This window comes from Linderina pennispora (genome assembly GCF_002104995.1).
Source record: "Linderina pennispora strain ATCC 12442 chromosome Unknown DL89scaffold_23, whole genome shotgun sequence".
Lineage (NCBI taxonomy): Eukaryota > Fungi > Kickxellomycota > Kickxellomycetes > Kickxellales > Kickxellaceae > Linderina > Linderina pennispora.
Window position 1 is genome coordinate 27,718 of NW_024468271.1, and position 15,630 is coordinate 43,347.

Consider the following 15,630-nt stretch of genomic DNA (forward strand, 5'->3'; position numbering starts at 1 on the left):
CAAAGAAACTGTGGTCTTTGTGAGACCAAGCTGTATTATCGTTTAGAGCCAGCTCAAAGCGCTGGTGGCGTAGACTATCGCTGCGACTCTACAAGAGAACGAGGAGAGGTTTAGAAGTCCATCCAGCTTACCGGTCGTCTGGCAAGACGAATACCGCGCATGCTGTAGCTTACCCTTAGCAATGAATGTGTGTGCGGGGGGAAGGGTGATGTAGAGCAGCAGAGACTTCGAGCCCGGCTGCAGTGAATGAATGCGCGAGTGTAGTGGTATTAAAAAAGGGAGGCGGTCTTTGAGAAAGCGAGAGGTGAAAGAACAGGGGGGCTTAAAGTACAAGTCCGAAAAAGAGAGCGCGCGAGTGAATAAGAAAAGGGTTTAGAGTAGTGAATAAAAAATCGGGAAGAGAGAAACCGCGAGGGCCAAAGAGGAAATCAGGAACCGTTTGGTGTTCGCAGAAGGCGTGCTCCAAATCTCGCACTATTCACTGATTTATTTTTTCCCTGCTGTTGCTGGCCTCATGCATCCAATCGCCGCCCGCAGACAGGTCCGTCGCTTTTCTTCCAAGGCGCGAGCGCTGGAGTGAACCCTGTAGTTCTCGCAGCTTCGTCTCTTCTAGGTGCGCCGGCACTGTGGAGACGAAACCGCCATTTCACCCCACGCCTCCTAAACCCCTCCACACATCGCCTGGCGCTCACCAAAGAAAAAAGCGCCAGCTCATCAGCCCATCCCACACTCGTCCGCCTCTCCTGGCCAAATCCATGCCTGTGTAAAAATTGCCTTTTCTCTCCTCTGCTCCTCTTGCACACAACCTTTCTACTTTATTCCAACAATGTCGGCTCCACCAGCACAAGCTACTGCGCAGCAGCTGCAGCAGAACCTGGGCAAGAGAATATCGCGGATCGTATTCATTGCGCTGCTGCTGGACATACTGTCGTTCACCATCATCCTGCCGCTACTGCCGCGCTCCTTGGAGGCTTACAAATCGCGCGAGGGCGCCGACGCAACCACTCTGCTGGGCTCGATTCTGCAGCACGTGTCGTCGCTGCGCCAGCAGATCCTGTCGCTGGCGGGGCCGCGGGCCTCGCGGTTCTTGCTCCAGGGCTCGCGGGCCGACCTGGTTCTGCTGGGCGGTCTGTTGGGGTCGCTCTACTCGCTCCTGCAGTGCCTTGTGGCACCAGTCATTGGCAGGGCGTCGGACAGGCTGGGCCGGCGTCGGACAATGATGTTCTGCATGGCGGGGAATGTTGTGTGGACAGTGCTATGGATCTTCTCGACCGGATTCGAGTCGTTCCTTGTCGCCAGGGTAATTGCAGGGCTCAGCGAAGGCAATGTGCAGCTGTCGACGACTATCATTGCTGACGTCACGACCAACAGCTACCAGATCGCATGGCATGGCGCTGGTGGGCATTGCCTTTGCTGTCGGGTTCACGCTGGGCCCGTCCATCGGCGCGTATTTCGCCAGCCTGCCACTGGAAGCCGAGTCATCGGCCTTCGCCTATGCGCCATTCGCCACAGCCGCCGTGTTCTCCCTGGGCCTGCTTGTCCTGGAAAGCGCTTATCTCTACGCCAACCTACCCGAGACGCTTGACTTCAAGCATTCGGCGGAGCCCAAGGTGGACGAGGGGACAAGTGAGCTGCCAGCAAGCAGCCCGGGCGATCGGCATGTTGCGAAGGTGCTGCGGCGGCTCAACTGGACGCATTTCGCTTATCTGTTCTTTTTCTCGGGCATGGAGTACACGCTGACGTTCCTGACCCACGACAAGTTTGATTTCTCGAATGCCCAGCAGGGCAAGCTGCTCTGGCTTCATCGGCATTGTGTCGACGGATGATCCAGGGCGGCTATGTGCGCAGAGTCAAGAGCAGGTCGGGCAAGCCGCGACAAGGCTCTGGTTGCCCAGGGCATGGCTGGCTGCGCACTCGGCCTGCTTTCCATCGCCATCTGCGCTTTCAAGGCAGAGGCCACAGGCTACTCGGCACCCTCGTGGTGGCTGTGGGCTGGCTCGTTTGGCTTTGCTGTTGCCTCGGCCACTGTTGTCAACTGCCTGAACTCGATGGTCTCGCTGGCAGGTAGCCAGGGCATGGCCCCCAAGGACACAGGCAAGCGGCTGGGCGATTTTCGGTCTGCGGGCCAGATTGGCCGGGCGCTGGGCCCAATGTTTGCGTGCTCGGTCTACTGGCTCTCAGGCGCTGCCGTATGCTACCTCATTGGCGCCATCGCTGTCGCTGCCATCACCACAGTGTTTGTGTCAACCATCCCGTCGACAATCACCCGGGGTGCAGCCAAGGCTAAGACCAGCTAGCTCTTCAGAATGTTCATTACACGTACTCCAGACAACGGATAAAACTACAGCCATATCAATTCCTTGCACTTGCAATCCCTGCCATCACAATATTGCTGGCTTTGTGCATGGAGCATGTATGTTTGCGAGTCCAGGAGCTCGTATATGTGTGAGAGCCTCGCTGATGGCATTTTCACGCCCAACATAAGAGCGATGCATATAGCCATTTGCTGCGGCGATGCCTGATCATTTATTCTGCTGAAGCTAGCTAGACCCGACCTGTTTGCTACTTGGCCTTGGATGCATATAGAGCACAGCTCACCTCACATGCGCCATGGCAATCGTCACAGTGTCTGGAGGACTCAAAAGCCGCCAGTGTTCGAAAGAACTGGACGTTTTATTTTTGGGAATTGTGAGGCGCGTTCTATGTGGAAGAGGAGGGCAGAGGGGCTGGCGGCGGAGCATTTGCCACAGCCTGCTGTGCCTGCGGACTGGTGCGTAAACTGCAGTACCCGCTGCTGTGGCTGCGGGATCGGCCGACCCATGCCCTGCAATGGCGGTGCCTGGCCCACCATCCCGGACATGGCGGCAGCCGTTGGCTGTGGCGGTGGTGGCATCATTTGTGGCGGCATCGATCCCATTGGTGGGCGGAAGCCCGGTGGCCCATGTTGTGTGACCAGCGGCGCCTGGATTCCCTGCATCATAGCGCCAGGCGGAGGCGGCATGCTGTGCTGCTGCTGCTGGTGGCCAGGCTGCACCGGCATCATAAACGGCTTTCCTGCCACCGCGTCGACGCCGCTGATGGGCACGCCGTTGGACGTGGGCGGAATAGCCGAGATTATCTCCTTCAGCTTCTCGCTCTGCACCCCATCGGGGAGCGCAAACTACGATCGGCTGCGATGAAATGTTGGGTGTCCCGGGTGGTAAACTGTCAATCCCAAACACGCCGTTGGCCTGCGCGACCGCGCATTCCCGGTGTGCCTCCAGCAGCGTCTTAATGTGCAGCGCCTTATCGCGCAGCTGCAGGTACTCGTTCTTCAACCGCTCGTTCTCGTAGACCATGTAGTCGTGTCGCTGCTGCAGCTCGTTTAGCTGCTGCTTCTTGCGCTGCCGGCACTTTAGCGCCGCTATCCGGTTGCGCTCCAGGAACTGTTTGCGCTTCTCGTCCTCTCCGCCTTTAGGGTCCACACTCTCGCTTCTCCGCGATGCTTTCCGTGCGCCGTCGCCACTGTCATCCTGGCGCCCTCACTGCCGACTCTTTCGCCGCCGGTCCCTTTGGCGGCACGGGAGCCTTGGCTCCCTTCCCGCGGCTGCGCTTGGCCGTTTTGGGTGGCGCCTTTGGTGCTGATGCTGTTGCTACTGCTGGTGGTTCTGATGAGTCTTCTGCGCAGCTGCTGCTGCGGGTGCAGTCGCCGATTGAAGTATAGGATCCATGGGTCGTCGCTTGCTGGACGCAGCAGGCTTTGCCGTTGCAATATTCTTACTACTCAGTTCCATTGGAACATTAGCCGCTATCGGGGACACGCCCCGGCGGCGGTGGCAACAGATTCCCGGCTGCTGCTCTGGGCTGTGGCTCTGGTATAGTCGACAGCGAGATTGCAGGTGGCGAGGGTGGTTTGATGGAAATTACGTCATGTTTAAATGTAGCGGGTGATGTCGCTGAGGTCACATTCACCTGCGTCTGCGATGCGCTCTGCAGATTCCTCCCTGCCGCCGCTATCATTGGTCTGGGTGACCTTTGCAGCACCGTAGCTGTGACTGAGGCCGATACGTTTTGCAATGGCTTCACATGCAGCGTGCCGCCGGGCGTCGCTGTTATTTCGCTGCCACTGACCGCCCTCAGCAGCGCCTGGAACCCCGGCGACGGCTTTGATCCATCGATGGTGCTGGTGCCCAGGATACTGCTGACCGTCGGGTGTGTCTCGCCCTGCAGGAACGGCGTCAGCCCCGTGTGCAGGGTGGGGTCCGTTAGGCCCAGCCGTGGTGTTATGCGTGCACGGCTTGTCGGTGCTGCGGGTCCGCCCAGCATTGCTGGAGATAAAGGCCCGCTGCGCAGCGAGTCCCGCCCCCATGCTGCCGATACGCCCTCATGGCCAAGCGGGCTGTTTATGGCAGTTACCGGCGGCAGCGTTATTGGCTTGGACGAATTGGCATTGCCAACCGAGCTCCGTCCTGACTGCGACTCGTCCGCATGCGCCAAGGAGAAGCTGCGCTCAAAGGGGTTTGGCTCCAAGGACAGCTTTGACGTCCTACGCTTATGCGTCTCCATTATTGAGAAATAGAACAAAATAGTACAGGAAATGGACTGAGCAAAAGGGCGAAAAAAACAAAGCCAAGGTGAGAAGAGTTCGTACCAGATTTTTTTTTTATTTTCGCGCGCCCTTTTAGTCTGCAGAAAATTACATCATTTCTGTTGGTCTCGGACATCAGCCCCCATTCGTCCAACTACTAAACCCCAGAAAAATCACGTGTGGGGAGGCTCGACTCGCTCAAGCCGCTCTGGCTCGTGCCTACGCCATGGAGCTGGGCTCGCATCGCCGGATCCCAAGCGAAGCCGGCACGCAGGTTCAAGAGCCGCTGGTGCTATTCTTTACCAAACATAAACAGCTCCATCTCCTCCTCCGAATTCTGTGTGGCTGGTGTGTTTTGTTCTCCACACCGCAGACATGCATGTATTCGGCTTGTAGAATTTCCATTCAAGCTATCGCGAATATTATGCGGGATATCCTTGTTCTTGCTCCAAGAATGGGCTTTGCTATCAAGCACAAACGAGGCAGCCGTAGCTTGCCAGCGTGTAGAACCCGCCATCCTCCAGTCGTTCTCCCTGCTTACTTCCGCACCATCCTTCCCACTACTTTCTCGACTTTTTGTAATGACAAGCCCACCACTTATGTCTCTCTGCACTTCACTTCGACTCCATTTAACGATACAATTCCTCTCTGCTACTGCCTATGCATCATCAGTTACATTCACGCTATGTGCGGGTATTCTGTTAACGCTGAGGCTGTTTGCGACAAAGAAGGGGGAAGAGAATATGGAATCTGGTGGTGAGCCAGGTTTCCGAGATAGTAATCGCGCAAATCTTTGCAGCCCCAGGCATCCCTGGTACGCAGCGCTCACAGCCAGCTGCCTTTTGCTGCTGGTGCAGCCGCTTTTGACAGCGCCCTATGCACAAAAATTTTCATGCGCGGCTTATCCCCGCTTCTCCTTTCTTCTCCAGTGTTTGCAGCGTTTCATACTTATTTGTTTCGTCTTGGTATTCTCTTTCTGTCTTCTATGAACACTAATAATGGCCTAGCGGGGCTGTCTGGGCGCGGTGGACAGCAGAAGCATGGCTCCAGCATACCGCCGGCGCGCCCCTACAGACACAAGCGGGAGAGCAGCCTCAGCACCAGCGCCAGCGTCAGTAGCACGCGCACCCGCGTCCTGCCATTTGCCACAGCATTCACCACGCTGTATCCGCTCAAGCCTGTCGCTGCCGCCTCACCCATATACGCGCAGGCCACGACCATGCAGCAGGACGCGCGCACGTCCGAGAGCACTGACGAAAGCAGTATCGTGGTGCCGGTGTATATGTCGCGCACAAAGGCATTGACGTTCCCCAACAACGACGCGACACTGCCCGATGACGATGATGCGAAGAACGTGTACTTTCCGGCCATGAATCACTCGGGGTTTGCGCTGGCTCAGCCGCGGAGGGTGGTGACGGTGGGTGGCATGCCTGTGGTGTCGGGCGGGTTTGGCAGGCCGACCTCGGCAAGCAAGGACCCATATACAAACGCGTCTGGGCTGACAATCCCGTCAAAGACCTCGCTGCCGCCGGTTGCAGGCGGACGCAGGGCGCTTGGCGTTGGTCGGCCGGCAATCGGCGTCGATACCCGCCGGCTGACCAGCACCAGCTCGATCGGCATTGGCACACGCACCAAGCCGATTATCGGGCTCGGCCTAACACTGAATCCAGATGACAATGTCGTGAAGCTGAATCTGAAGCGGTCTGTGTCGACCCAGCGAGGAGCCCAGGGCAGCGATGTTGGATCGTCATCTGGCCGCCGCAAGTCGGTGCTGGGCAAGGCAGCAGGCCGGCGGACAGGCACCCTGCAGGTCATGCCTCGCATTCCGTCTGGGTCAATCGCCAGGGCGCTGACGCCGTCTGTTGCACAGTCGCGGCCAGACAGCCCGGTCAGGGGAATAGCATCGGACGAGCTCACATTCAAGAGTCCGGTGCTCGAGCCTGAGGGCTTTGCCAGCATCCGGTCGCCAACGCTTGATGGCGAGGGCACGGTGGATAGCACGCCGAGTGTGCCCGACTCGGATGATCGCTGGAACACGACAATGGCAGTCCAGGAGCTGCGCAATCTTGTCGGCGATGGCACCGTGCCTGGCACCTCTTGGTCCCCGGGCGCGCCACCGCAGATAGTCTCGTGCCAGCTCTGCTTCGAGTCGGTGGCCGTGTCAAGCAAACGATGCCAGGCATGTTGCCCCAGCTGCAACAACCCGCTGCCGGCCGGACGCTTGAATGGGGTAAGTAGATGAATTCCATGGCGTCCTTTTGTTGTTTGTTGTGATGTCTCCGGCTGCTCCATCTCCTCCCCTCCCCCTCTGCCTTCTTATGCAAGCCTCCAACTCCTATATGAAATGCGCTCTGACTGATATGTATAAAACTCAAATAACGATCTCCTCGTCTCTTTCTCTATCCGCCTTCCACACCTTTAGCGAGTCCATATACGCCCGCCGCCGCTCATGCTCATTCCCAACTGATTGTTAAGAGCAGACGTGCGTTCGCAGATTACCCACTCGCTGCCCCACCGCTCTCACACACCACATTTCGCATTTCACATTTCACGCCTCACGTTTCTGTTTGATATTCATTTCGACATATACCTTCCCGCGTTATTTTTGCCATTAAAACCATCAACACCTGTTTTTCTAAGCTTCGCGACCAGCAAACACCACCTGCTGCGACCTGCAAGTGGCGCCCCTTTATAGAACGCAGGCCACTGTTGATCTGGCATTGTCGGACGTTTGTTTATTTTTGCCAGTTCCTGGAAGAACGGCTGCTGCCTTGAGCTCCCTTGGTGTGGTTCAGCCAGTATTCTACTGCTGCTCGTCCTTCGCCCTTCATTCCTCATTTTTGCTCAGCTTCTCTTCGCATCCCCATCGTGCTTGTTGACCAAGCCGTATCCACATTCCCCTCCCTTCCCTCCCCACTTTCCCTCCTATTGTCACTACTATACACACCATTTTCAGTAATTCCTGTACAGAAACATGCCCCGTGTCTCTCGGCTGTTCCTGCTGCTGTGTCGGATGTGCTCCAACACCGACAGCCGCAGCGATGGCCACCAGCACACACCACTCGCAGATGCCGCTCCCGCGAGCCCTAGCACTGTCGATCCGCTGCTGCATGCGAGCCTCTCGCGCATCTGCCTGAGCCCTCCGGCAGCTGGCGGCAGAGGGCGAAAAAACAACAAAAAATCTCTCTCTGATGGCCCCGTATACCTTAGTCTTACTCACCCACCACTCTCTGTCCTCTCTCTGCCTTTTTTCTCCCCACCGGTTTCCCCCAATTTGTCTGAAATGCGTCCATTTAAACACTCTGGCAAACAGCGATTTCGCCCACAGGTGTCGTCGGCCAACGCTGGCAGCGCGCATTCGAGCGGCACGTTCAATGGAGAGCAGGTGGCAGTGTCGCTGAAGCGCTTGGCAAAGGCTGGCTCGCCGCAGGAGGCGACGGTGGCGTCGCCGGCGTCAAATTACACGCTGACCGACGACCGGGCTGCAAATGAGCCAGGCAAACGCACTACACTCAAGCCGATTACAAAGCCCACCATTGTTCCCGACCCCACCGTAGTTACTGTTGCTACGGCCATGGTTGGCCCAGAGTCCACGTCTTTCTCGTTCTCGCCGCCAGCGCTCAGCCAGTCGCCGCCAACACAGGCCGCGCCCAGCGCATCGAGCCCTGAAATATACAGCCCAGCGACCCGGGCGTCGCAGATCGCCGAGAATATCGGCACAGTTATGCAGAGTGACCGGTGTTCAGTACACCCAGGCATGCGCAATGACTACTGGTGCGAGTCGTGCGAACTGGCTATTTGCGAACTCTGCATTGACACAAGCATCGATGTTCCCACAGGCACCGCCCACCACTCGCACGCCATCACCAAGCTGGCAGCTGCCTACGACGATACATTCGAGGCGATCGAGCTCATGCAAGTGAAGCTTGTAAATCATCTGAAGGATACGCGGCATCGAAATGCCCTGCTGGACTCGGCAGTTAGCGAGCTGGCCGACTCGTACTCGCAGGCCCAGGTGGCCATGGATGAGCAGCTGCTGCGCGATACCGAGCGAGTCGAGACCGCGTTCCGCGACGCGCAGTCGTCACTGGAGGAGCGGATTGCCGAGTGTGCTGCGTGGCGCGATGATCTAGACGAAACGCTGAAGATGGTGCAGATGATGGTCGAGGAGCTGTCTCCGGCGCAAACTGTTGCTGAGCGCGAGCAAATTCTCGAGCTGCTGTCGATATCCGAGCAGGCACGGCCAATTGACTGGGAAGAGCCGCTGCCCAAAGTAGCCCGGATCGAAGAGGAGGTGATGCCCGCCTGGCACTACGCCAGCGTTGAAGTGCCAGATGTCATGGAGCTCGGCCGCAAGCGCGGGCATGTGCGTGTAGTCAGCGATGCAATCTCAGCACACGGTGTTGTCTGGCAGCTGGAGATTCGCCGCAGCCGCAGCCGCCTCGGTACGCAGTGCCTGTCGGTAGTGGTTAACCGCATCGATGGCTGCGAGAATATCGACGGCACGTTCACTGTCAGCGTCGGCTTAGCCAAGGTTTCTGACAGCGATTGCGAGTCGGAATCGTCGGCACTGTCGCGGTTCAGAAATGAGTCTTGCAATGTGTGGGGCCAGAGCTCATCATCACAAACTTTCAACATGTGCCCGCTCGAGGACCTGAAGGACTCGGATACACTTACGCAGTCGGGCAGCGTTTCTATCCGCTTTGGCGTGGCCCCTGAGTCATTCCGGTCCTCTGGCAGCGGTCCAGGCAGACCGCATCCGTGTGCTTGAAGAGAAGCTGCGCGCAGCAGAGAATGGGAAAGGGGACATGGAGCAGGCGGCGCTCGAGCTAGTTGATGGATCAAGCGCTTCGAGTTTGCAGCAGCAGCGGACAGATCCGTCGTCGCCGTAGTGATATCCGGTCGTGGGCTGCTTCGCCAAGGAACCCCAGGCGGTCCGAGGTGAAGCCCGATCAGATGCCGATTCCCGGCTTTACTTTTGGTGCTCGTCCTAGTGAGATGCCGTCCGCTGTGCAATTGCCACCGGCACTGCTGTCCCCAATTTCGCATGCTGCTGCTGGATCGTCGTCGAATGTTTCTACGTCGTCAGAAGGACAGGCCCAGTATCAGGCGGAAGCCAGTTCTGAGAGCACAGAAAAATCCTCGCACCAGAGGTCGTTCTCGTTGACTGCCAAGCTTCGCCGTCAGCCGCCGGCTCCGTTCCCGTTAGTCCTGAAGGGGAACAGATCGTCTGGCCACACCCGCTCTCTGACATCCACGCCTAGCACCCAGTCGTCGGAGTCTTCGTCCCTGGCCTACGCCAGTGCGCCCTCAGGCTCAGCCAGCGTCTCAGTATCGCCCAATGACGACAAGGCTGGCGTTTTGCGCCGTCTCAGCGGCTGGGTCAAGACAACCGAGGGCAGGTTCGTTCAGCACGCCAAGCGCGTGAAGAAAATTGCTAGCGGCCACAAGGGGTCTCCTGGAGCAGTAGATCAGCAGAACAGCATCGACGAGTGGACATTCTTGGACAAGTCGTACTCTGAGGCCCTGCATTGCGAAGCAGCCGAACATGTGGCCGACAACGGATCGCCGCTGGCAGCATCAACGCCAGGGAGCGCTGGCACAAAGCCGCCGCCGCCACCACCACAGATTCCGTTGCCACCACCGCCATTTGCCGCTGACTTTGGTGCGTCCGATACGGTCGATGATAGCGGGTTCGCATTTGATGGAGCAGCAGATATTGAACGCGAGCAGATGGAGGTCGATGCGCGCATGGAGAGCCGTCGCCAGAAGCGTGCTATGATGGGCCTCGGCGGCGAGCAAGAGCCGCTGTCTCCGGCTGCCTTGGCTTCGCCTCTAAAAGGGTCCTGTGCCGCTGGGTCACCGTCCCCGTCGAAAAAGTCCCCGCGCCAGCAGCTTGACATTGACTCGGAGGAGGTTCTCGAGGAGCGCTACAAGTCGATCATCCAGCGTTTTGATGCGCTGCAGCTGATTGCGAATACAGTGCAGAACTCGCGTCCTGGGGCTGTCTGGAAGGCACGATGCGCCGGGTCAGCTCTGAAATCAACATCGTTATGGAGGGGCGTCGCCGGCGTCTGGAGGAAGCCCGCTCTGGCGGCAACACTACCAATGACCCGAGCCCACGCCGCACTGAGCACCCATTGAACCGCGCTACGAGTCCTGATTCATACACGTCCCCTGAGCTAGACGAGGGCTCATCATCAGGAATTTGGTGCTGACGGCCAGGGTGTGCCGAGCGCCAATCGGTACTACGCGCTGACGAAGAAGCAGAACCCAGCGCAGGCTCTCAGCCGTCGCTCAATCAGCATGGACCCTCGTGAGATCAACTACGCACTGGCCGGTGCTCTTGGTGGGATGCAAGCAGCAGCTGGTGATAACCCGCCGTCGCCAACGCTTTTCGATCAAGAGGTTGCCGAAAACGGACTCGGATTCCATGGACCTGGTCAAGGACCTGCTGTCAAGGTCGTTTTCCCCGCCCGCGGGCGAGCCGACGCTGTCTCCATCTTCTGGGACTGTCGACATGAAGCCAGCTTCGGTGTCCTTGCCCGAGACCACTGCCATGGATCCATTGCTATCGCCAGAAATCAAGGGAGCCAGCCACAATTCGGCTTCGCTCACAACTTCTCCGAGACAACAACGTGCCCGCCGCTGCTCAATCACCTCAGTGACATCATCAACGTCATCCTATCAGCAAGTCGCCTGCTCGCATGGTCCGTCCGCCTAACACGGCCGGAGCCGTGAGAGTTCCAGCTCTGAATCGGTCTTCCAGCCAGCAGCCAGCAACCGCAATGGGTCTCTGGGCCCGCGCAGTGGAACGCCGCTCAAGAATGCCGCCAATTGATCTGCAGCACCTGACGCCCCAGGCAAACAAGACCGGCGGCATCCTGAAGGCTGGCCGCTCGAGGCGGTCGAAGCCGACGCGGCTGCACAACATTGCATCGGTGGCATCTTCGTTTGCTGTCAGCGGTGGCGACATGTTCTTCGCGAACTCTGAGACACCCGACACGCGTGAGGATTCGCTGGACTCCAGTCTGGCTAGGAAGCATTGGCAGCCCGCTGCTCAAGGCTGGCCGCAGCTCGACCCTGCCTGTCATTGTCGATGAGGCAAAGCTTGCCAGCACTGCCGTCACGCCGCCGTCATCAAAGAGCGGCAGCATGCCCCGGCACCCAAAGTCGTCGCAGTCCACGCGCAAGAGGGTGCGCTTCCCAGATGAGCTCCGCTTGCTCGAAAACATCCGCCTCATCAACCCGCAGGTTGCGCAGTTGCATGATGAGCGAGCTGCAGCAGCAGCGAGTGCGCGTGGCATCGAACACGAGGATGTCAACAGCCTTTCGCCGCTGGGCATATCGGCGCCCCGCGAGAAGCGCATGGGGTCGCCGCCGCCGCCGGCTTTCGATTTGTCCATGGCCCTGGATGCGGACGACGAGGATGATGGTCTGGTTTCGCGAATCAAGCACAGCCTGCGTAAGTCGGTACGGCAGTCAGCCGATTCGCTCGAGAACCGGGAGCACAGCCCGTCGCCGCCTCGATCTGGGAGCCCCGAAAAGTTTGTACACTGCGTCGTCTCTCCTAGTTGAGGAAGTGGCCGAAGCCCCCGTCGACTCTCCAACCAACCCTGCCACACACTCGTTTCAGCGCCAGCCAATCCCCTCGCAGCTGAGAGCACCTGTGTGCTTCGGTGGCACCACCGGTGACGAGTATTCGAGGTGCCTTGGTAAAGTGTCCATTGACAACTCGCCGTCGAGCCTGGCCAGCGCATTCGAACCTTGTTTGTCGCCATCGCCACCAGCCACAGACTCGCAGGCAGCGACACCTCAGTCCCAGTCTGTTAGCGGCCACAGCAGCCGCGGCACCTCCATGTCTTCGACCTTGTCGGCTTCATTAGCTGGCCTGGGCATGGACCAAGGTCGTGCCTCAATAACTACCACCGAGACCGACGGCTCATCCGTGGATCTGCCACTCAAAAAGAATAACCAAGGCATGCATGTTGGTCCCAATGTCCCGTCGGCGCAGTCATCGCCGATGGGCAGCATGCCGCTGCAGCAAGGCACACCGTCGACTACAACCTCGAGTATGCCGCAGGGGACCTTCAGCTCTGCATACCGGTATACCACCGATATGATGGTATTTGGCGTTGAGCAGATTCCTGCCATTGCCCGCGGCAAAAACACTGCCATGTCTATTTTCCAGCAGGGCTCGGATACCGCTCACCAATAACTTATGCATATAGGCCTGTGAAATAAATATTAATGTGGACACCATGCTGTGTCAACCAAGAATTACAAGTACAACTATTGCAGATATGGCCATCCATGAAGTGCTGCTGAAAGAGGCGGCTAGTCCTACACAGCTGGTGCAACAATATCGAGAGGAGCAGGCAGCGGTGTAATTATCTTGGTCATGTTTGGCTGGGGGTCGCGTGCAAGCGACATGGCGGGGTTCCTGGTAGCGTCGATAGCCATGCTGATGAGTCAAAAAGTCGAGAAAGTTAAAGGGCAAAGAGAGAAGAGAGCAGCAGCCCTGGAGTCTGCAGCATGCACAGCGGCAGGAGGAGGGACGGGGGAGGGTAGGGCTGCTGGCTTTCTTTTCGTGGCTGTGTGCTTGGTGTCGGCTGGAATCCCTGTTTTTCTTGCACCTCGTTGCGCGGCTGTCTGGCTCCCAAGCCTGCCTGCCTGCCTGCCTGGGGCTCTGTTTGGCCAAGGCTTGCGCCAGCATGAACTGCCAGTGTGATAGAATGCGGATGCGTATCTGCATCTGCTGCACGCGGTTTCTGGAATGGCTGGATTGCCGGATTGGACCAAGGTCTGCTTGCCTCGCACGACCCAACGCTGCCGTGCCTTCATTATTGCGCTGGGCGCGACAGTCATAAACCGCCAGCATCAATTAGCCACCGCACAGACAATGTGCGCCGCTTCCGCCGCTGCGCATGATATGCCGTCGACAACCAGCCTGCGGTGGTAATAGGACCCAGTGCCAAGCGTCTTTTTATTTGTGGTCAGTGGAACAATTAGCACGGCCGCCGTCCATTCTAGCCCACCACCGGCACCGCCATGTACACAGGTCCCGTGTGAACAGGCTCGGTCGCCTCTGGGTCCAGCACCATCTGCTTCGACTCCTTGTAGCGCACAATGCAGTAGCTCTTCTCGACAAAGGAGCGCTGCGGATCGCACACGCACTTGCTGCGAATGTTTGAGCCCGACGGACACTTTGCCACCGCCGGGTGGAAATATCCGATGTCCTCGAACCAGTGCGTCTGCGAGGCGTTGAGGAACAGGGCTGCAGCAATCGAATGCACCGGCGCATCGCCCCACCGCTCGTAGAAGAACCCGCCCGCGCGATCCAGATGCTGGAAGTACGCCTCGTACTCGGGCGACCGGTAGAACGACAGGTCGACGATCTCAAAGTTTGTCCAGAAGTGGCAGCCGTTGTAGTTGCCGGCATCGTCCAGCAGCCAGCGCTTCAGGTTGGCGGGGCTCACCATGCCTGGGTGCTCGGCGATAAAGCCCATGGTCGTGTTCCACAGCGTCGCCACCGTGTCCATGAACTCGGTCATGCCAATAACCCAGCCGTACTTGAGCCCGTTCTCCTTCATGTACACGAACGGGTCGTACTCCTGGTCGCAGAAGAACTCGACGTCGGGCTCGATGCGCCAGTAGAACTCGAGGTCGGCCAGCAGCGGGTGCTTGTGGATGAACCCGCTCTGGAACCGACACATCTTGCGGTAGCTGTCGCTGCCGCCGTGCGGGTAGCGCGCAGTCCTCTTTACCACCTCAAAGCGCTCGCGGTCGATCCACTCAGGCATGCCCCAGCTCTCGCTGTCGAGCTCGCCAAACGACACGTTGGCGCTGGTCAGGATGCGGACGCCTGCCTTGAACTCCTCTGTGAACGGCACATCGTTGAGGAATATGTATGGGTAGTTGAAGCGCGAGTTGAAGCGGTCCTCGATCTGCCGGATCGTCTGCCGCATGCCGAGCAGGTCGGTGTTGCGCACCAGTGCGACCAGCGCAGCCTTGACCGGCTTCTGGCCGTGGGGGTGGTACTGGTCGAGGATTTCTTGTTCGCTGGCATGGTCCTCGCCCTCATCGGCGTCGTAGTCGTCGTAGATCTGCTCTGCCTCCTCGGCAGTGTTGTGGGCGAGATCGACTGGCGCACACGCAGGCTGGGGTGCCGGCTGCGACAGCTCGTACTTTATCTGGCTGATTTCCTGCAGAGTCAGGTTCCGTGTGCCAGCAATGTACCCTGCCAGGATGCCGATTACGAGTGTTGGGAGGTATTTGAGGATGGCGCGGCGGTATCGTGAGCTGGTTGTCCTGGGCACAAACATGGCTGGGCAATTCTATGTGAAAACGAGCAAAAGGGCGGGGATACTGGACAGATGGGCTGCATCCGGTGCTGCACCAAGCAGGCTGCTCTGGTCTTATAGACCACTGCTGGGCAGGCTAGTGGCAGTAGTAGCAGGGGTGGGCTGGCGGCAGCAGTAGCCACCGCATTTGGGCCAGCATTCTTGGCTCTCGAGCTGGCATAGACGTCAGCTCAATCATCGAGCGCGATGCTGATCATCAGTCGCAGCGATCCCACTATGCCTAAACAACTTTCCTCTTGCGGGCAGCACTGGCTCGTGCCTCTCCTCTTCGCTCGTCCTCGCATTAGCCCAACCGGTGCATACCTGTACTTTTATAATTCGCCATGTCCTCATTTGCCGCTCATGCACCGCGAAAGCGCCAGCCCGACATAGCCGCAGAGCCCGATAATGCAGTGAAGCGCCAACGCCAAGCTGACGTCGGGGACGCAGTAGCAATGGCCGACAGCGCCCTCTCCGCACCCATTACTGCCAATGCACCGGAGCCGGGTCAGCCTGCACATGCCGATGGTATATGTGTATGGCAGATCGTACGTGGTTGGTATTGTCACACGAAATGTGATATACAGACTAGTTGCATCTTTTATCAGTGTGACACAATATATTTTCCTGCACCCTGTTATACCAGCTGTCCCGCACTCGCGATTCAAGCCAGTCATTGCTGGTCAGGCATGGAGGCTGAAACAGGTTCATCGGTGCGGA

General features: G+C 58.3%; 7 protein-coding genes across 7 annotated transcripts; 4 read left to right on the forward strand and 3 right to left on the reverse strand.

The window, feature by feature from the left end:
• The first annotated feature begins 614 nt into the window (after positions 1-614).
• DL89DRAFT_270727 (MFS general substrate transporter) lies at positions 615-2,723 on the forward strand. Its single transcript, XM_040888805.1, has 4 exons — positions 615-1,335; positions 1,379-1,812; positions 1,861-2,254; positions 2,294-2,723. The coding sequence occupies exons 1-4, from the start codon at positions 827-829 to the stop codon at positions 2,295-2,297; spliced, it is 1,341 nt and encodes a 446-aa protein (XP_040739778.1). The 5' UTR covers positions 615-826; the 3' UTR covers positions 2,298-2,723.
• A 453-nt stretch (positions 2,724-3,176) lies between these two features.
• On the reverse strand, positions 3,177-3,488 carry DL89DRAFT_206712 (uncharacterized protein; the record flags this gene model as incomplete). The annotated part of the gene is made up of 1 exon (XM_040884099.1): positions 3,177-3,488. A coding segment is annotated over one exon (312 nt), but the record flags the coding sequence as incomplete, so codon positions are not given.
• A 71-nt stretch (positions 3,489-3,559) lies between these two features.
• DL89DRAFT_98002 (uncharacterized protein) lies at positions 3,560-4,682 on the reverse strand. The gene has a single exon (XM_040892309.1). It carries the CDS (start codon positions 4,543-4,545, stop codon positions 3,781-3,783), a length of 765 nt encoding a protein of 254 aa, XP_040739780.1. The 5' UTR covers positions 4,546-4,682; the 3' UTR covers positions 3,560-3,780.
• Position 4,683: 1 nt separating this feature from the next.
• Positions 4,684-5,464, forward strand: DL89DRAFT_98067 (uncharacterized protein). The gene has a single exon (XM_040892310.1). It carries the CDS (start codon positions 4,794-4,796, stop codon positions 5,325-5,327), a length of 534 nt encoding a protein of 177 aa, XP_040739781.1. The 5' UTR covers positions 4,684-4,793; the 3' UTR covers positions 5,328-5,464.
• On the forward strand, positions 5,136-7,426 carry DL89DRAFT_270729 (uncharacterized protein). The gene is made up of 2 exons (XM_040888806.1): positions 5,136-6,797; positions 6,990-7,426. The coding sequence occupies exons 1-2, from the start codon at positions 5,460-5,462 to the stop codon at positions 7,032-7,034; spliced, it is 1,383 nt and encodes a 460-aa protein (XP_040739782.1). The 5' UTR covers positions 5,136-5,459; the 3' UTR covers positions 7,035-7,426.
• Positions 7,427-7,582: 156 nt separating this feature from the next.
• On the forward strand, positions 7,583-12,799 carry DL89DRAFT_270730 (uncharacterized protein). The gene is made up of 12 exons (XM_040888807.1): positions 7,583-7,958; positions 7,983-9,275; positions 9,316-9,399; positions 9,443-9,771; positions 9,793-10,562; positions 10,583-10,778; positions 10,804-10,950; positions 10,976-11,281; positions 11,303-11,359; positions 11,394-11,543; positions 11,611-12,118; positions 12,147-12,799. Exons 1-12 carry the CDS (start codon positions 7,851-7,853, stop codon positions 12,783-12,785), a joined length of 4,587 nt encoding a protein of 1,528 aa, XP_040739783.1. The 5' UTR covers positions 7,583-7,850; the 3' UTR covers positions 12,786-12,799.
• A 902-nt stretch (positions 12,800-13,701) lies between these two features.
• DL89DRAFT_211195 (family 15 glycosyltransferase) lies at positions 13,702-14,583 on the reverse strand (the record flags this gene model as incomplete). The annotated part of the gene is made up of 1 exon (XM_040884198.1): positions 13,702-14,583. A coding segment is annotated over one exon (882 nt), but the record flags the coding sequence as incomplete, so codon positions are not given.
• Positions 14,584-15,630: the final 1,047 nt, after the last annotated feature.